The 20,989-nt window shown below is 36.8% G+C and overlaps 1 protein-coding gene across 3 annotated transcripts in view; it reads right to left on the bottom strand.

The window, feature by feature from the left end:
• Nucleotides 1-5,614: 5,614 nt before the first annotated feature.
• The window catches only part of CFAP91 (cilia and flagella associated protein 91), a 102,565-nt gene continuing 87,190 nt past the window's right edge, over nt 5,615-20,989 (bottom strand). For all 3 annotated transcript variants that reach the window (XM_047725927.1, XM_047725908.1, XM_047725916.1), the window contains 2 exons: nt 14,459-14,624; nt 5,615-6,296 (listed from right to left, as the gene is read on the bottom strand). In XM_047725927.1, the coding sequence (XP_047581883.1) occupies nt 14,473-14,624 (152 nt within the window). In that variant the 3' untranslated portion in view covers nt 5,615-6,296; nt 14,459-14,472. The remainder of the gene's footprint in view (nt 6,297-14,458; nt 14,625-20,989) is intronic.

The following is a 20,989-nucleotide window of genomic DNA, read 5'->3' as shown; positions in this document are numbered from 1 at the left end:
CCATTGACTTTGTTAAATAAGTCTAGTAGTTGTTCTTTAGCTTTCCTTAGGTTGTTCTGTGCAAACTATTATGTTTTCTGCAAAATGTTTTTAGTTTTACTTGTTCCTTTCCTTTATGCTTTATCCCCCCCTTACCTTATTGCATCAATTAGAAGCAATATTGAAAGGTGGGGGTGAATATACTTGCTGTTACCAGTTTTGAAGTGGGTGGCACTCAGTATTTCACCGTTAGTTATCATGCTAGTTGTAGGATTTTGTATAGATTCTTTTGTTAGATTGAAAAAGTTCCTTTCTATTCCTTGTTTTTTGAGAATTTCTAATCCTAAATGAGCATGGAATTTTGAATTTTTTCTTCATTAAGATCGTAATGCTTTTATCCTTTTTTCCTATTAATATGGTGAATTATATTGATTTTTGAATATTTGAACCAACCTTGCATCTTTGGAATAAATCCACTGGTCTGATGTATTATCCTGGTTTTTTGTTTCATTTGTGTAGTGCTGGATTTGATTTGGTAACATTTTATTAATGGCTTTTAGCATCTATATTCTTGAAGGTTATAGATCTTTAACCTTATTTTCTTATCTTTTTTTTTAGATTTTGGTATGGTTTTACCAGCCTCTTAAAGTGTGATGGGAAGTGTTTCCTCTTTATTTTCTGAGTTTGTATAAAACTGGTATCAGTATCCCTAAATATTTGATGAATTTATGGGATTGGATTCATTTGATTGATGAATTCACCACTGAAACATACCATCTGGACATGAAGGTTTCTTTGAGGGAAAATTTTTTTATAAACAATTTAATTTACTTAACAGGTATTGAGCTATTCAGATATTATATTTTATCCTTAATATCTGTTTTGGTAAATTCTGTGTTTCAAAGACTTTGCCCATTCCATGTAAGCTATCAAATTTACTGTTATAAGTTTTCCAAATATCCCCTCATTATTCTTCTAATGCCTATAGAATCTGTAGTGACATACCTTCTTTCATTGTGGTGATACCCCCTTTGACATTGATAATTTGTTTTCTTTTTTAAACAACTTTTGCTAGGAATTAATTTTATTAATCTTTTCAAAGATCTAAATTTTGGGTTTGTTATCTCTATTTTTTTTTTAAAGATTTTATTTATTTGACAGAGAGAGATCACAAGTGGGCAGAGAGGCAGGCAGAGAGAGAGAGAGAGAGAGAAGGAAGCAGGCTCCCCGAAGAGCAGAGAGCCCAACACAGGACTCGATCCCAGGACCCTGAGATCATGACCTGAGCTGAAGGCAAAGGCTTAACCACTAAGCCACCCAGGTGCCCCTGTTATCTCTATTCTTTGTAAGTCTTCTGTTCATTGATTTCTGTTCTTGTCTTGAAATTTCCACCTGACTTCTTAAACTTGGGTTTATTTTTTCCTATTGTGGAAACTTACTTGGTTTTAAACCTCTTTTCTTATATGAGTTTATAAAACTATTTCTCCCTAAGTACTGTTTTAGCTGCATCCCATAAATTTCAAAGTTGTATTTTCTCAATCATTCAAGTCAAAGTATTTTCTAACTACCACTGTGATTTCTTATTTGATCCAAAGTTTATTTAGAAATAGATTGTTTAATGTCCACGTTTGGGAATTTTCTAACCTTATTTTTTTCCCCTTTTGATTTCTAATTATTTGTGGCCAGAGAATATATTTCTTAAGATTTCTATTCTTTGAAATTTATTGAGACTTGTTTTAAGGCACAGGATATGGCCTATCTCAGCAAATGTCCTATGTACACTTGAATGTATATCCTGTCATAGGTGTAGTGTTCTGATTAGCATTAGGTTAAAGCAGTGAGTAGTGTTGTTCAGATCATCTAAAACTTTAGATTCCTGATTTTTCTATAAACTACTGAGAAGATGCTACCTTTAGCATGTAGTACCATTAGATTTCTCTCCATCTCCTCACCCAAAATCAACTCTTTCCTCAGCAGAGCTGCTGGACTAGAAGACTGCCATTCTTGCAGAATGAGCTGCATGGGTGTTGGGGGGAATGTAGACCTGCTGGCCATCTCTAATAGATTTCTAGTGCCCTAAAATGGGTGTTTTTGATAATTTTGTCTAGTTATAGCTATCTATCTATCTGTATGTTAGTAGAGGAGAATTGCTGGCCTCTTCTGTCATAATTAGAAGCTAATTTTATGGTAATGTTTTAATATGATGTCTTTAGCCTTTATTAAAAATATTAAGAACATTTATGCCTCTTCTCTAAACCTCTGTTGGAGGTTTTTAAGTTGTTAATGTTGTTTGTCCAAAATGAAGGGCATAAACTCCCTTCAGGATGTGGTATGGGAGGTCTCTATGCCCTTTATGACTTACTTGGTTCCTTCATGACATTCACCAGTTGAATCACAAGAAGTTACTTGTTACAAGTGAATATTATAAATTAGAATTTTATTCTTGAGAATGCATTTCATACCATAAAATACCAAGACATCACAAATGTTCTTCAAAATCATACAAATATTTGCTTTTACAAACATTACATAGAATTTCATTCAATAAATACTTACTTGAGAGATTACCATGTGCCAGAGACTGTGCGAGGCACCAGGAATAAAAACAAACGTACTCAGGAGGCTCCTGCCCTCCCCTCAGAACTAACAGTCCAGAGAGATGATTATGAAGGAATTACAGGCAAGTGTGATATGGGCAATGGCAGACGAAGAAGCCCAAGTGTTATGATTATGCCCAGTTTCTGTTTTTGCTCCCACAATTTTTTTCTGTGGTCTTTGGAATCCCTGAGGCTTTAGAAATAAAATATCATTAAAGCCTAGACTAAGGACATCTCCCATGTTAAGTTTCTGAATGGTAAACACTTGGGGAGGGATAGTTCCCTTAGGAAAGGTTTCTCCTATTCTGAATTGTGAATATACATTAGATCACTTGGGAAGCTTTTTAAAAAAAAATACCCTGCCTGGCCCCATTTCTAAAGATTCTATCTTAATTCATCTGGTGAGTCCCAAGAACTGATTTTTTAAAAATATTCAATGATTTTAGCATGCAGCCCTGGTTAAGAACTAGTATAGCTTTTGATTCCAAATGTTTCCTCACCATTTGACACTTATGATAAAAGAAGCCTCCTTCAATGTTTTAGTTTTCTGGGAAAGTCTTCTTCATAATACTTATGTCTTCCTTATGCTGCTCTGGTGTTTGGTAGAGAGTGAGCCCTTACTGTCAACACTTTAAGATTCTAAAGAACACGAGCACTCATTCTTCTCTTTCTCTCACTCATCCCCAAGTGAGATGGAGAAATTCATCTGATTGGTTAGATTCTGACACTCACTGAGCCTAGCAGTAGATGATGTTACTTTGCTCTACCCATAGCCTTTGCTTCTATCCCATAGTGATAATAAAAATAGCTAGGTGGTACTTACTGAATGCTTACCATATGCCAGCTACTGTCCTAAGCTTTTTACGTGAATGAATTCATTACATCCTCATACCAACCCCATGACGTACATTCTATAGTTATATCCTTTTAGGTATGAGGAAGCTAAAGCTCAAAGAGATTAAGTAACTTGTTTGAGGACACAGTGTCATTGGACTGGGATTTCAATCTAGACCACCTGGCTCCAGAGCATAGTGCTTAACGTCCACGCTACTCCACTGCTAAGCGCATGCTTGTCCCCTGGCGTTCCCCATTCTACTGGTAACTGGGTCTGTAAGCCTCTCTGTGGAGCTTACTGCATGAAAGTACCCCAAGTCCTCTTAGTAGGTACAACTCTACTCCCAAGTGGGTACCATGGTCCAGAATTGAGGAGAGGGAGGAGCTCCCTTCAGTCAACATATACTCAGACTTCAAATTGTCTGGGAGTTCTGCACTTAAGGATTTGGAATCTCTAACAATTCTGTGTTAAGTTTCTCACCCCAGAGAGACCCTTAATTCACACTACACTCTTCTTCCTTGGATTCTACTTTGCCTGTTCTTAAGGATGTTGAAAAGAGGAAGTGCCTTTAAGTGGCACAAGGATTCAAGATACATGATTACACATCCATGAAACAAAGTTTTCTACCTTACAAATCAGTTCATTGCGATTGTGTATTGCTACCAACTATACTAGTCTAGTCCCAACAACCACATGGCTTTGGTTGCCATGGTCCCATGGCTTTAAACATGAGTTTTGCTCATCACTGAAGGTGTTTGAAAGGTTATTAAGGTTCAGGTGGTTTAAGTAAAGTCATTTTAAGTAGAAGGATGCTAGTAACAGAAGAATGTTTCCCTTCCTGGTAAACATCAATTAGCCAATGAGAATTCTCTAATACCTGTATTTTCCTTTACGTCTAAATACAGATCTTAGTTTTAGAAGACTGCATAAAGATTATTTTAGAAAATATTCTGTCTCATTATCATTATTATAGTTAACTATTAAAAGCCACTTTAACCACTTTTTCAAAGTGGATATTTGATTTTTAGTTCACAGCTATATAGCAGGGATGGGCAAACTACAGGTCATGGGCCAAATCTGGCTGCTGCCAGTTTCTGTAAAGTTTTAATGTAATGTAGCCCTGTTCCTTCCACGTGTTATCCATTGCTGCTTTCACCTTATGATGGCAGAATTGAGTAATTGCAGCAGAAACCGTCTGGCCCGCAAAACCTAAATTACTTACTCTATGGCTCCTTACAGAGTAAGTCTGCTGTCGCCTGCCATTGGATAACACCCCTGCCCCCATCTTCTAGCCCATCATGCCTCATTGCTGCTTCTCATTTTGTCTTGCGTTCCTGATTTTCTATTTTACAGGTGAATAACTATTACCTCATTCAGGTTAGCATTTTTATTTTTATTCCTATTTTTTAAAAAGATTTTACTTATTTGAGATAGAGCACAAGCAGAGGGAGCAGGAGAAGCAGGGTTCCTGCTGAACAGGGTGGTGGAGGGGTGCTGGGATCTGGACCTGAACCAAAGGCAGGGTGTTAACTGACTGAGCCACCCAGGCACCCCCAGGTTAGCATTTTTAAAGGACCAAAGCAAAACGCAGCTGATTCTTTATCTGTGCAGTACCTTCCTGTCAGTGATTCTCGGGTGGAAAAAAGTTACCTTGATCACTGTTTTCCTAATACAAGGTAAATCTTTTCAAATTTATACGCACAAGTATTTTTTCAGCTCAAAAAATCTTTTATTATAACTTTATTTTTATTTGTTTTGATTTCTTCTTTAAGAATTCCATTGCTTTAGGATTGGTGATCCAGAGCTAACCTCTTTGTTATTCTCATCTCTTCATCCTTCCCAAACCACATAGGACGACAGGAAGTTTGTTGGCAACATCACCTATTTTTATTCTCTGCTTTGGTATTCTGTTGTTTTAACTGCATCCAAATGTGTTCCACGGATTTTTAAATCTTTTTGTATTTTTTTCATCTTAGCCAGCTTTCTTCTCTTGCATCTGCTGGCGTCTGCTCTTCTTATTCTCGGCTGCAGTTTCCCAAGAGCCCATTTCTTTTTGCCTCCTGTTAAAATCACCAAGCAGATAGCTTCTGAAGCTTTTCTTGTTTCCTAGAGAAGGGTATTTTCTAAGATAGGTTTTTATTCTGTTGTCAGAGTAATGTGGATATGGGGCCCACATAGATTTGTTTATGTTTTTGGTTTTTTCCCCTATTTACCAATATTTAAATGAGGAGGGATCCTCATGTTAGTCAACAAACAGGATGGGCAGATTGCTCCCCCAAAGTATCCTCTCTGTGGGTGTTGCATAAATATTCTTCTGCGATTCTCAATGATGGGCCACTGAATACCACAGCTTATTTTTCTGTTCCACTGTAAGTGGAGGTTTGGGTTTCTAATTTAGGGGCTGTCATGAAAAGTGCTGCTGTGAACATTCTTGTCATGCCCATTGGTGCACATATCCATGTATTTTCGCTGAGTATGTATCTAGGAGATGAAATGCCAGGTCATGGGGTCTGCATGCTTTCAAACTTAGCAGATAAGGTCAATGCACTATGAATATCAAGCCAAAACTACTTAAGAAATATTCAGTAACATTTCTGTTTGATTCAGCAAGCCAGAATATCCTCCTAGTTAACAAAATGCTGAAATGAGACAGAGAAAATTTTCTCTTGAAGTAGAGCATCTGGGAAACACTAAAGAGAATAAACTCCTTCATTTGATTATAATTACTGAAAATAATTTTAAATTATTGGAAGTTTAGGGAGAAGAAAGATCTTTCCTCATGAATTACACATTGACAAGTCCATAAGAGCTGCACATCTTGGGAGAAGCACAGATTACTGGAATTCCATATGATGATCTGTACAGCTTCTTTTAAAAGAGATAATCTGTAAAGAAACAGAAAAAAAAAAAAAACACAAATGTTTGATTATGTGATCTTTTAAGAAACAATCATTACCAGACCGATACATCCAAAAAACCACTGTGATGCAATTACACAGACCCTTGATTCAGGAGCCAGACAATGCCAGATGGCCCAGCTGTGCCACTTATGAGCCCCATGATCGAAATGTTTCTTAACTCACAGGGTCTATTTCCAAATCACAGGACTTACAAACCTTACATTAACTGAATTATAACTGAAAACTTAATATGTGGACACTGTAAAAAAGTCAAACTACAAAAGGATATAAACATGCGGAAAGTATGTCTATTCCCCCCAGTCCTCAGGTCTTCCAACAAATACTGAACCAATTTCTTCTTGATCTTTCCAGAAATATTTGGTGTGTACTGTAGGCCTCATGAGTCCATATACGTTTGTATGTGTACATACATATTTCTAGCTTTTAATTAAGGAATGTGACACATATGAGAAAATAACGTAAAACCGATGCGCAGCTTAGTGAATTCATGTTAAATATTCATCGGTGTAAATATCGCCCAGGTCAAGAAGTCCTATAAGTTCCCACTTTATCTCCTTCCCAATCACAACCCTCTCTCTATCCTCTAAAAGTCATCACTATTCTGATTTTTATTTTTTACAGTATTTACTTCCTTGATTTTCTTTGTATCTTTACCTCTTAAGTATGCATTCTTAAATGCCATAGTTTTGTGTGGATTTAAACTCATACTGTAGATTTCTTTTTAGGATTTGGCTTCTTTCAATACTATGTTTGTGAGATTCATCCATGTTGTATTTAGTTCTGCTTCATCGTTTTAACTGCTACACAGTAGGAACTGACAAATGTTTTCTGCAAAGGGCGTGATAGTAAATATTTTATGCTTTGTGGGCCAGTAAATAAAATCAAGGATATTATATAGGTCCTCAACAAGAGAAGACATTTTCACAAAATTTTTGATAAAATTCAAAGGCAGTAATAACAATTGACTACAGGTTTGTTTTTAGTATGGGTCTACTAATAAGAAAAATGGAAGTCTTTTTCTTTTTTTTTTTTTTAAGATTTTATCTATTTATTTAACAGAGAAATCACAAGTAGTCAGAGAGGCAGGCAGAGAGAGAGGGCGAAGCCAGCTCCCTGCTGAGCAGAGAGCCCAATTCGGGGCTCAATCCCAGGACCCTGAGATCATGACCTGAGCCGAAGGCAGAGGTTTAACCCACTCAGCCACCCAGGTGCCTCAGAAGTCTTATTTAGGGGATAACATTTTGCTTAATTGAGGTTCAGATAATCAAAATTGATTACATATCCCCAATAGCAGATAAATATTTGCAATGAGACCCCTGACACCCATCCCCATCAGCTTTGAAAATGTCTGTCACACAGAGAGGTGCTGCCAACACTGACATCAACCATGAGCATATGCTTTTAATGGTGCATATGTATGTCTGGGGGGCATTTACAGAACTCCATTAGATTCTTCTCTTGATATTTCCCTCTTAGCATGTCATTACGACACATATTAATCATTTCCAGTTGAAGGTAAGTGGGACATTCCTCCTTCACACAGTTAAAGGGACTTTGAAATAGGATAATTTCCTTTGCACTTGTTTCAAGGTCCAAAAAATGCTCCTGAAGGTGTAAACTCAGATAACATATCCACTGCAAATATGTATGGGGATTAAAATCTTGCTTCTTGTTTTAACTTGTGACAGGCGAAGGAAGTATATAAAACAGGTTGCCATTACTTGTGATTCAATGTTAGTTGCCATTGAAGTGACTTTCCCATAGTGTAAATTCTGCCATATAAGCTCTGTTTTGCCTTGTAATTTTAGGTTGGATTCATTTAAAAAATATTATCAAGTCTACAGCAAAAGTTAATTTCCAAAGCCATTCAGTATTCCATAGTAGTGGATAAGGTTAGTTTTCTTAGAAAAATCTCCATCTTAATCTGAGCTCAAAAACTCACACTGAAGGGTTATCAGTGCTAAGCCATCAAGTATCAGTGAGGTAGGCAAGTCAGGCTATACAGCTATTTCTGACCAAAAAAAAAAAAAATCATGGAACAATAAATTAACAATGGTTAAATTCATGAGACTGAGTGAAGATCACCACTGAAACAGCTGGTTAAAAAACTCATGATAGATTCAAACATGTTTTCACTAGTAAGAGGTTTATCCACAAAAAACCTACTGCTGACATTCTGTGGGGAAATCTGGCCATATGTTCGGGGCTCCTCTCGATTGTAATCCATCATGTCCGGCCACACTGATTTTAAAAGCCTTGTTGGTTTCTGTTTCCGCTAGTAAATAAAGATCTTCTGCCTTTGGCAAGCCTGAGCCCCAGCTTGTACCCAAACTTGGCCACTGCCCCAAGGCAAGAAAATGTCCAGTGATCGCAGATCCCTTAGGAAGGACTTTCTTCTCTGCTGCTATTGTTCATCTAGTGCCTTCCATTTCCATAGCTCTCCAGTGTCTTTAAAAATATGTTTACAATGTGTCCATTATTTTCCCTAAATGTTGCAGCTACCTACTACATTCTACTAAAATCAGAAGACATGTCTATTTTTTTGTTTTATTAAATTCTGCTGTTATTTTATTGTATTATTTCTTTCCTTTTGCTTTTTTGCATCTAATTCACTGTTGTTGTTGTTGTTTTTTTTAAGATTTTATTTATTTATTTGACAGAGAGAGAGGGATCACAAGTAGGCAGAGAGGCAGGCAGAGAGAGAGGGGGAAGCAGGCTCCCTGCTGAGCAGAGAGCCCAATATAGGGCTCTATCCCAGGACCCTGAGATCATGACCTGAGCCGAAGGCAGACGCTTAACCCACTGAGCCACCCAGGTGCCCTAATTCACTGTTCTTTTTATAATTTCTTGAAAAGGATGCTTAGTCTTATTTTCATCTTTTCAAATAAATGCCTTTAAGACTACAAATTTCTAAGTGCCACATTAACAACATTCCACAAGTTTGATACATATTAGCATTTTTGTCATTTTTCAGTTCAAAGTATTTTCTAGTTCTATGACACTTTCTTTGATGAACAGATTATTTAAATCTGTATTTCTTAATTTTCAAACATATTAGAATTATCTTGTCATTGATTTCCTGTTTCATTGCATTTTTATCAAAGAACACACTTTGCAGGATTTCAACTTTTTGAAATGGTTGACACTCACTTAATGACCATAAATAGTTTTTGTACATGTTTGTTGTGTGTATTCTTAAAAGAGTATGCATTCTGGAGTTGTTAGGTGTAATATTCTATAAATGTCCATTAGGCAAATTTCTTAATTATGTATTTCAAACCTTCCATTTCTTTTTTTTCCTCTGGTTGCTCCACCAATTCCTGATAGTGATTAAAATTTCCTAGCATTATTTTGGATTTGTTTCTCTATGCGGTGCTATTACATTTGCTTTACAAAGGTTGAGGCCATGTTACTAGATACATTCCTATTTGTGACTAAAACCTTCCCAATAAATTAAAACCTTTATCTTTATGAAGTGACCCTCATTTGTCTAGTGGGGTTTTCTGCTTTAAAGCCCTCTCTGTCTAATACTAATATTGTTATTCCCACTTTCCTGTGAATGATGTTTTCATGGTATCTTTTTTTATCCTTTAACTTGTAAGCATTCTGTATATTTAGATTTTGCATATGCTTCTTACAAACAGCATTTATTTTTATTCAGTCTGACAAATTCTGACTTTGGGCATTTAGCTATTTACATTTAATATAAATTAATGATGAATCCACAATAAAAACCTACCATTTTATTCAGTGCTTTCTATTGGTTTTGTTTCCTTTTCCTCTCCTTTCTATCTTCCTTTTATATTGAGTGGGACTTTTATTCCATTTTCTTCTATTAGTTTAGTGTCATACATCTTTCTACTGTGCTTTAGAAGTTGTCTTAGACGTTACGGACTGTTGCCTTGAGTCATCAAAGATAATGCTAAATAACACTTTATCCCTCTTCTAGATAAAGCAAATGCCTTCCAACAATTTAGCCCATACACGGATTTCGGACTCTTGCACTACTTATGCTGTGTAACTGTAATGTCAGCAGTGTTGCTTCTTCTTCTTCTTCTTTCTTCTTTCTTTTTCTTCTTCTTCTTCTTCTTCTTCTTCTTCTTCTTCTTCTTCTTCTTCTTCTTCTTCTTCTTTTCTTCTTCTTCTTTTCTTCTTCTTCTTCTTCTTCTTGCAGTTAATAAATATCCACATATTCTTTATATCCAACTTCTATCTTCTTTATATCCAACTTCTATCTTCTTTATATCTTCTTTATATCCAACTTCTAATCTTCCTTCTATTTGATAAACACCCTTTAGTAATTTCTTGTAGTGAAGATGTCCTAGTGACTAATTTTGTTTCATTTATCTGAATATGTCTTTCACTGTCATTCTTGAAGGATATATTTGCATGGTATAGAAGCCTATGTTATTATACTATTTCAGCATTTTGAAGCTATCACTCCATTATTTTCTGGCTTTGTTTCTGGTCAGAAGTCAACTTCAGTTTAATTATTGCTCTTTAATTTTTAGTTATTGTCTTGAATACAATCCACATCCTTTTCCCCTGAAAACTTTATAAAGATTTTTTTCTTTTGTTTTCAGCAGTCATATTAAAATATATGTAGGTATAGATTTTTAATATTTTTCCGCTTGGGATTAAGAAGGCTTGTTATAGGGGCACCTGGGTGGCTCAGTGGGTTAAAGCCTCTGCCTTCAGCTCAGGTTATGATCCCAGGGTCCTGGGATTGAGCCCTGCATGGGCTCTCTGCTCTGCGGGGAGCCTGCTTCCCCCTCTCTCTGCCTGTCTCTCTGCCTACTTGTGATCTCTGTCTGTCAAATAAATAAATAAAATCTTAAAAAAAATTTTTTTTTTAAAAAGAAGGCTTGTTATAAATACTGAGTCTCTCATTCGTTTTTATAAACTCAGGATTTCTCAACATATTTCTTCTCTTAGCAGTCAAATTTCTTTTTTTTTTTTTTTTTTTTTTTTTAGCAGTCAAATTTCTTGAATCAGTGGTCCACTCCTACTATCCTCTGGTCTCTTCCTAATGATTAAGTTATCCTACATCTATCCTTGCATCTCCTCTGTAGCTTCCACCTTTTTGTTCCTTTTTTCTTTCTAGGTACAAATTCTTCTGACCTATCTTCTAATTTATTAGTTTTCTCCATAGCTATATTTATCCTGCTCTTAAATTCATTCATTGAGTTTCTCATGTTCATTACTATATTTTTAGAATCTAGAATTTCTATTTTACAGTAGAAATCTGCTATATCATTTGTATCATCTCCAATTCTCCTGAAAATTTCAGTGTTGACTTTTATCTCTTTAAAAGTTAGCTCAGGCTGCTCTAACAAAATACCTTAACTGGGGAGTTTAAACAACAGAAATTCATTTTTTCACAGTTCTGGAGATTAAGATCAAGATGTCAGCATGGCCGGTTCTGGGGCAAACTCTCTTCTTGGTTGTAGATGGCTGTCTTCTTGGCCTGTTCTCACATGGCAGGGAAAAAGAGGACAAGCTCTCTGTGTCTCTTCTTAGAAGGGCACCATTCCCATCATAGGAGACCCACCCTCATGATCTCATCTAAGCTAATTACCTCCCAGAGCCCTCATCTCCAGATATCATCATATTAGAGGTTAGGGCTTTAAAATCTGAATTTTGGAAAGACACAAGTCTGTAGTACTCCACACCCACCCCCAATTCATGTCCTTCTCATTCCATCCCAGTAGCCCCCAAAGTCTTAACTCATTAGAGCATCAGCTAAGTCTCATCTAAATATCCTCTAAATCAGGTGTGGATGAGGGTCAGGGTATGATTCATCCTGAGGCAAATTCCTCTCCAGCTGTGAACCAGATGAGTTAGGTACATGTTTTTTTTTTTTTTTTTTTTTTTTTTTTTGTAAAAGATTTATTTATTTATTTCAGAGAGAGAGAGAGTGAATCCCAAGCAGACTCCTGCTGAACACAGAGTCCGACACAGGGCTTGATCTCATGACCCTGAGATCAGGATCTGGGCTGAAATCAAGAGTTGGACATTTAACCAACTGAGCGACCCAGGCGCCCCTAGTCCCAACTAGGGGTTGGTGCCCCAACCCACATTGGGGAGGCTTACCAGGGCCTCCAGCTTGACTCTAGTTTTTGTCCCCCTAGTTTTACAAAGCTGGTGAAAGCATCACTCAGCTTTTCAGCCCCATATTCTAAAATATGCACATTCCTTCAGGGGGAAAAAAAGGCAGCTGCAAATGCCAGAATCACCTCTCTGAATTTGTCTTCTCTTAGATATCCGCCCAGAGATTCCTCACTGTTAGCTCTCCATTGTCTTCAAGCTGATTAAAAATATTTTAAAATCAATAGTCCATGCCTACATCCCTAAGCACTATTAAATAATCTCACATCTGTCCTTCCCTCCTTCCCACAGAGAAGGAAGAGAGGGTACATACAATGGGGATAACTAAGCATCATGTTCCAAACATTAATAAAACAGTAAAGAGATACTTTATACTCAGAAGTAAGTGCAGACATACTCATTTTTAACTATGTAAATTACTGATCTTATTAAATTTTCATGTAAGACAAAGGACTATCCAAGTATTGAAGATGGTTTTTATCATAATAATAAGATAGACAAAATGCTATGGTCCTTGAATTTATATTACATAGATGTATGGATAATGTTACATGTAAATACATGTTTTATATCTTTGGGGATTTCAGAGGCTCTTTCATTACTAATTAAAAATTAAAGATTTTTTGCAGTAATTTACAGCTATAGCTTGGTACTTAAGAGTCCTTTATCAGTTTTCTCTCTGCTTTCTTTCTTTACTGCCCCTTCCTCTCAATATCCCTTCTATGATCCTCTTTGTTTGTTTTTAATTATGTTCAGTTAGCCACTGTATGATCCTCTTTGATTGAAACTTAAGGCCCCAATAGATTCCCTTGCACAGGGTCTGTTGGTCACATAAGCACAGGCAAACCTGCAGTGAAGGGAAATTATTGTATAAAATTATAGTTAGTGGCAGAGCTGGCTAACATCCAAATCTTCTGAATGCCAGGCTCAAATTTTCCTGTAAGCCTTGTGTCTTCCCTATCCTGATAGCATACTCTCAGGCCAAAATAGTGTTGATGTGCTTGACCAGGGAGGGTCGAGGGAGAAGGTACAGGCAAAGGGTTCACTTCCCTTCTTATGAGAATTCTCATGAGAATTTTATTTTCAATCGACTCCCTAGCTCTGTTCTAGTAATTTGATAAGGTAGTTTGTATCAACTATGTTACTAAGCTACACTACTTGACCACCAAGTAACTACCATTTGATTGGAAATAATTATAAATGAACTATTAATATCTAACAGGAAACCACAGGTTTGCGTTTTCCTGAGTGTGCTAACTTTTGTAACCAAGTGGATCCATTAGGGGGACCCAGACACGATGTGTGTGGAATCATTAGGAGACATCCTGGCCCCCAAGGCATGGAAACCAGGGCAGGTCTGCACCAACCCAATGTAAATCTCTCTTCCTTGTCTCTGAGCTTTGTAACCAGGGGACAAAGTAGCTATGTGTCTGTGTGGACACGACAAGAGCTTCCATATAAAGAGAAGCACCTGCCGCCACCCTGCTCGGAGCTGCAGTTCCCAACTTCTCTCTTGCTGCATAGACAGATAACAAACTCATTTCAAACCTTGTCTATGTTAGTCTTCTGAGCAGGAATGTTTAGTTGAACCTAAGACCAGCTCCTGGAGGGGCCAGCAGGTGGCCTCTGGGCTAGAATTGGACAGCCTGTGCCTCATGCTATGCTTACAACCAGCCTGATGAGACAGGGATTCCTTGTCTACTCCCTAAAAACAAGCTGCTTTTTTATAACACACATTTTAAGCTTTATTTGTGATGGAATACCATCATCTGCTTTAAGGACCCATAAAAAATTACCTAGGATCCTGTTTCCTGGACCCAAGAGTCCAATTGCTATAATGTCAACTCTATTCTCTAAGAATTTCAATAGTAGATTCCATAACCTAGATGAAATGTGCCAATTTGAATGGGAGTGTTTCACTCTCTTAAACACATCATGGTTGTTGGAGTAGAGCAGAGAACGGAATGCTGCTGCCTCTCATCCTCTCTGCCTCCTTTCAGATGAAAAACCCACCTCACCTGAGCTGCGATTCTTATTTTTGAGTTTCTCCCTCGGGTAACTCGTCCGTGTCTGAGACCGCCTCATCTTGCTGTTGCTCCACAAAATCCTTGTTGACCATGTCCTCCGTGTGGCTGTGGATGATCTGATGGGCTGCAAGGATGTGCTTCCGCTGGGCGTTCCTCACTGTGCCAAAGTGACAAGAAATTTTACTCTGAAAGTCTAAACAAGATCATTCCCAAAGATTTTCAAGAAAGTAGTGACAGAAATGATAATTCTGTAAGCCACATATTCCCTTGCTTAAAGCTGATGAGATTAAGTAACAAGACCTGCTCTCTGTTTTAGAAGTACACCTCCTCCAGGAGCCAGATCTAAGGCTCATTAGTGCCCACTCTCAGGTTCCGTGTGGTCCTGCTCCTCCCCACCAGGCTTCCTCTATTCCTCTCCTCCACAGCTGCCCTCCCCTGGAATGCCTGCACACCAGTCCCACCCTCTCTGAGTAGCCCAACTCCGGTCCCAGCTCCTCCAGAAGTCTCCTCTGACTGGGCCAGCCCGCATCTACCACGGCCACACCTGAGTTCGTACAAACCCACGCAGCACTGAAGCACTCCACATGAGTTCCGTTTTGTTTATTAACTAGGTTGTAATGACTTAAAGGTAGAGACCTTGTCTCCTACTTCTCTTTGAACCTGGAAGATACTTGTTGACTGATGATGAGTTTCTGAGCTCATGGCTGTAGAAGGTGGTCTTTGCTCCATATTCTAAGGATATTTATTATCAGTAGTTAGGCATCCCATTTCCCTCAGAAGGGACTAATCCTGATGTTGATGATGATGATATTAGCATTTAGCATTTGCCCTTACTTTGTGCCAGGCACTGTTCTAAGCAGTTGGCATATATTCATTTAAACCACCCCACAAGCCTAAAAGAGACTATTAATAATATCCCCATTTTCGGAGAAGGAAATGGAGACACAGAGAGATTGTGTCTGAAAAACAAGAATAGACCTCTAGCTATTTTAAGAAATTGATATAGGTACTTTTAAAATGCTTAGCACAGTATCTGGAACTTATCATGCACTTAAAATTCAGTAGTCACTGTTATTTTATATCTATATACAGGTCTTTTCAATCATAGATATCTCAAAACAGTCTGTATATATTATCTTAATTTGGGGTAAATTTGGTTCTTTTATTTGAAAAGAAAAATTTGAAAAGCTAAATTTGAGGTAAATATGGTTCTTTTATTTGAAAAGAGAAACAAAAAGGTCCTAGTGTGTGCTCCCTGTCCAGATGGCTTTCTTCTCTCTACAAAGAGGCTAAGGACTTGCCCACCTTCCCCACAGACAAGTTCCACTGGATTCCTTAAGCTCAAGTGCCTCCTCAGAGGCCACTTTCCCTCAGAGCCCAGAGAAGCTAGGGGATGGGTCATAAACTAGTAACTACTAAACACACTATTTCCCTGCCTCCTTCAATTCCCTCAGTTAGAGTTGACCTGAAGCAGGCTGACCTCACTTTGGATCTAAGAAAAATAAAAAGGAGTTACATATTTTCTTAAGATTCAGAAAACACAAGATCCCTTTTATAAGATGACACAAAAACGTTGATTATTTTATCCGAAAATTAAATATTGTTGGTATAAGCACTACCATATACCTATGATGGGAGTATGAATTAGGACAATCTTTTCATGGGGGCTACTTGGTAGCATCTAGCAAAAGTAAAACGCACATACCCTATTTCCAGCACTGTACTGCTAGGAATTTACTGTCAGTAGCATGGCCGGGATTTGCATAAAATATATTGCTTGCAGCACTGCTAGTTACAGGAAAACACAATGAAACAAACTAAATGCTTATGACTAGAAGGTACTGGCTTAAAAATTACAGTACACTTATGTAATGGGAAAAAAAGATATTTCTTTGTTTTCTTCCAATGCATTAGAATTCCATCATTCCTTTGTCCCTATTAGGTGATATGAAATGTTATACTTCTCTAAGCCTGTCCAGAATTCCCCGCATAACATGGAAACCTTGTAAAAAAATAACCAAGCTGTTCTTTCACTTAAAATTTTTAATTTAAATTCAATTTAATTAACATATACTGTATTATTAGTTTCAGTGGTATTATTCAGTGATTCATCAGTTGCTTACAACACCCAGGGCTCATTACTTCAAGTGCCCTCCTAATGTCCATCACCCAGTTATCCCAACCTCCACCTACCTGCCCTCCACCAACCCTGTTTGTTTCCTAGAGTTAAGAGTGTCTATGGTTTGTCTCTCTTTCTGATTTCATCTTACTTTATTTTTCCCTCCCTTCCCCTATGATCCTCTGTTTTGTTTCTTAAATTCCACATGAGTGAGACCAAGTGATAATTGTTTTTCTGATTGATTGATTTTGCTTCAAAATCAATACTACCCTCTAGTTCCATCTATGTTGTTGCAAATGGCAAGATTTCATTCTTTTTGATGGCTGAGTAATAATCCATTGTATCTTCATACACCACATCTTCTTTATCTATTCATCAATTGATGGACATCTGGGCTCTTTCCATATTTTTTTATTGTAAACATTTGAGGCTTACAAAAGATCATTTTAAAATTTTTTATTCTTTTTTTTAAATTCCAGTACAATTAAAATAGTGTTATATTAGTTTCAGGTGCATAATACAGTGATTCAACAACTCTATACATTCTTCAGTGCTCATCACATTATGTGAACTCTTAGTCCCCTTTACCTATTTCATATATTTGTCCACCAGTCTCCCCACTGGTAACCATCAGTTTGTTCTCTATACTTAAGATTCTTTTTTCTTATTTGTCTCTTTTTCTTTGTTGATTTGATGTTTTAAAATTTAACACAGGAGTGAAATCATAGTGTTTGCCTTTCTCTGTCTGACTTACTTCACTTAGGATTATACCCTCTGGATCCATCCATGTTGTTGCAAATGGCAAGATTTCATTTTTTCTTTTTAATGATTTTATTTCTTTATTTGACAGAGAGAGAGAGAGATCACAAGTGAGCAGAGAGGCAGGCAGAGAGAGAAGAGCAAGCAGGCTCTCCGCCGAGCAGAATACCCTATGCGGGACTCAATCCCAGGACCCTGAGACCATGACATGAGCCGAAGGCAGAGGCCCAACCCACTGAGCCACCCAGGCACCCCAAGATTTCATTCTTTTTTAATGGCTGAGTAATATTCCATAGTGGATATATACCACATCTTCTTTATCCATTCATCTACTGATGGAACGGGCTGCTTCCATAATTTGGCTATGGTAAATAATGCCACAGTAAACACAGGGGTGCATATATCTTTTCAAATTACTGTTCATACTCTTTAGGTAAATACCCAGTGGTGGAATTACTAGATCATTTGGTAATTCTATTTTTCATTTTTTTTTTTTTTTTTGGAACTTCCATACAGTCTTCTACAGTGGCTGCACCAGCTTGTATTCCCACCATAAATGCATAAGGTTCCCTCCTCCTTTTTTTTTTAATAGATCCTTGCCAACACTTTTTTTTGCGTTTTTATTTTAGCCAGGCTGATTGGTATGATGTGATATTTCACCATGGTTTTAATGTGCATTTCCCTGATGATTAGTGGTGTCATCATCTTTTCCTGTGTCTTCTGGCCATCTGTATGTTTCTTTGGAGAAATGTCTGTTCATGTCTTCTGTCCATTTTTTAATAGGAATTTTTTTTTTGGGTGCTGAGTTGTGAAAGTTTTTTATATTTTTTCTAAACCTTTACTGGATATGTCATTTGCAAATATCTTCTCCCATTCAATAGTTTGTCTTTTAGCTTTGTTGATGGTTTCCTTTGCTGTGCAGAGGCCTTTAATTTTGATGTAGTCCCAGTAGTCTATATTTGCTTTTGTTTCCCTTGCCTCAGGAGACCTATCTAAAAAAATTGTTGCAATGACCAACCTCAGAGAAATTATTGCCTGTGCTCTCTTCTAGAATTTTTATGGTTTCAGGTCTCACACATATGTCCCTAATCCATTTTGAGTGTATTTTTGTATTTGATGTAAGAAAATGGTTCAGCTTCATTTTTTTGTATGTAGCTGTCCAGTTTTCCCAACAGTATTTATTAAAGATACTTTCTCCCATTACATTTTCTTGCCTCCTTTGTGGAAAATTAGTCAGCCATTATAATTGTGGGTTTATTTCTGGGCTTTCTATTGTGTTCTATTAATTTATATATCTGTTTTTGTGCCAGTACTATACTGGTTTGATTGCTACAGCTTTGTAGCATATCCTGAAATTGGGATTGTGATACCTCCAAGTTTTGTTCTTCTCTTTCAAGACTGCCTTGTTCATTCGGGGTCTTTTGTGGTTCCATACAAATGTTAGGATGATTTGTTCTAGTTTTGTGAAAAAATGCTGTTGGAATTCTGAAAGGGATTACATTAAATCTGTAGATTGCTTTGTGTAGTATAGATACTTTAACAATTTTGTTCTCCCAATCTATGAACATGGGATGTCTTTCCATTTGTGTCATCTTCAATTTCCTTCATTAGTGTTTTGTACTGTTCAGAGTAGACATCTTTCACCCCCTTGGTTAAGTTTATTACTAGGTATTTCATTCTTTTTGGTGTAATTGTAAATGGGATTATTTTCTTAATTTCTCTGTTACTTCACTATTAATGTATAAAAATGCAACAGATTTCTGCTTATCGAGTGTGTATCCTGTAACCCTTCTGAATTCATTTAGTAGTTCTAATAGTTTTTTGGTGGCATAATTAGGGTTTTCTCTATATATTATCACGTCATCTGCAAATAGTTAAACTTTTACTTCTCTTTACTAATTTGGATGCCTTTTATTTCTTTTCTTCTGATTGCTGTGGCTAGGACTTCCAGTACTATGCTGAATAAAAGTGGTGAGAGTGGACAACCTTGTCTTAATTCCTGATCTTAGGGGAGAAATTCTCAGTTTTTCACCACTGAGTATAATTTCAGCTGTGGGTTTTTCATATATGGATCTTATTATGCTCAGGTAAGCTCCCTCTAAACCTACTTTGTTGAGGGTCTTTATCATGAAAGGACACTGTGCTTTGTCAGATGCTTTTTCTGCATCTATTGAAATGATCATTTTTTTAAAATACTTTCTGTTGTTGTTGTGATGTATCACATTAATTGATTTGCAAATATTGTAGCACCCTTGCATCCCAGAAAGAAATCCCACTTGACTGTGGTGAATTTTTTTTAATGTATTATTGGATTTGGTTTGCTAATATTTTGTTGAGAATCTTTGCATCTATGTTCATTAGAGGTACTGGCCTGTAGTTCTCTTGTTTTGTAGCTTCTTTATCTGGTTTTGGTATCAGGGTATCAGCTGGCTTCATAGACTATATTTGAAAGTTTTCCTTCCTCTTCTATTTTTCAGAATAGTTTGAGAAGAATGCTTGTATAATTCTTTAAATGCTTCTTTAAATGCTTGTAGAATTCACCTGTGAAGCCACCTGGTCCTAAACTTTTGTTTGTTGGAAGTTTTTTTGTTTACAGATTCATCTCCCCTGCTGGTGATCAATCTTCAAATTTTCTATGTCTTCCTGATCTAGTCTGGAGAGGTTATATATTTCTTGGAATTCATCCATTTCTTCTTGGTGTTGAATTTGTTAGCATATAATTTTTCATAATAGTCTCATAACCTTTGGTATTTCTGTGGTGTTATTTCTCCTCATTCTTTTCTCATTTTGTTTGAGTCCTCTTTGTTTCTCTCTCTCTCTCTTTATGAATCTGGCTAAAGGTTTATCAATTTTGTTGATCTTTTCAAAGAAACAGCTCTTGCTTTCCTCCCTTATATTTTAGTTTTTTTTAATTCATGTTTTTCTCTTATCTTTATTACTTCCTTCTTTCTGGTTTTGGGTTTTGCTTGTTATTTTTCTAGCTTTTTTAGGTATAAAGTTAGATTGTTTGAGATTTTTCTTGAGGTTGGCTTGTACTGCTATAATCTTCCTTCTTAGAACAGATTTTGCTACATCTCAAAGATTCTGGATCATTGTGTTTTCATTTCATTTATCTCCATGTATTTTTTTTATTTCTTGGCTGATGCATTCATTGTTTAGTAGCATGTAATCTAACCTCTATGTAGTGTCTTCTTTCCAGATTTTTTCCTGTGGTTGATTTCTAGTTTCATAGCATTGTCGTTGGAATAGATGCAAATACAACTTCAAACTCCTTAAATTTGTTGAGAATTATTTTGTGGCCTAACATGTAATCTATTCTGGAGAATGTTCCATGTGTGCTTGAAAATAATGCCTCTTCCACTGTTTTAGGATGGAAATTTCTGAGTATTTCTTAGGTCCATCTGGTCTGCTGGGTCATTCAAAACACTGTTTCCTTGATTTTTCTCTTTGGATGATCTATTCATTGATGTACACGGGGTGTTAAAGTCCCCTACTATTATTGTATTACTATCAGTTACTCTCTTTAAATATGTTAATAGCTACTTTATGTGTTTGAGTGCTCCCATGTTGAGTGCATAAATATTTACAATTGTTGTGTCTTCTAGTTGGATTGTTATTCCCTTTATGATTACATAGTGTCTTTG

This window comes from Lutra lutra, chromosome 1 (genome assembly GCF_902655055.1).
Source record: "Lutra lutra chromosome 1, mLutLut1.2, whole genome shotgun sequence".
NCBI classification, from domain to species: domain Eukaryota; kingdom Metazoa; phylum Chordata; class Mammalia; order Carnivora; family Mustelidae; genus Lutra; species Lutra lutra.
This window is presented reverse-complemented; position numbering and strand designations above follow the sequence as displayed.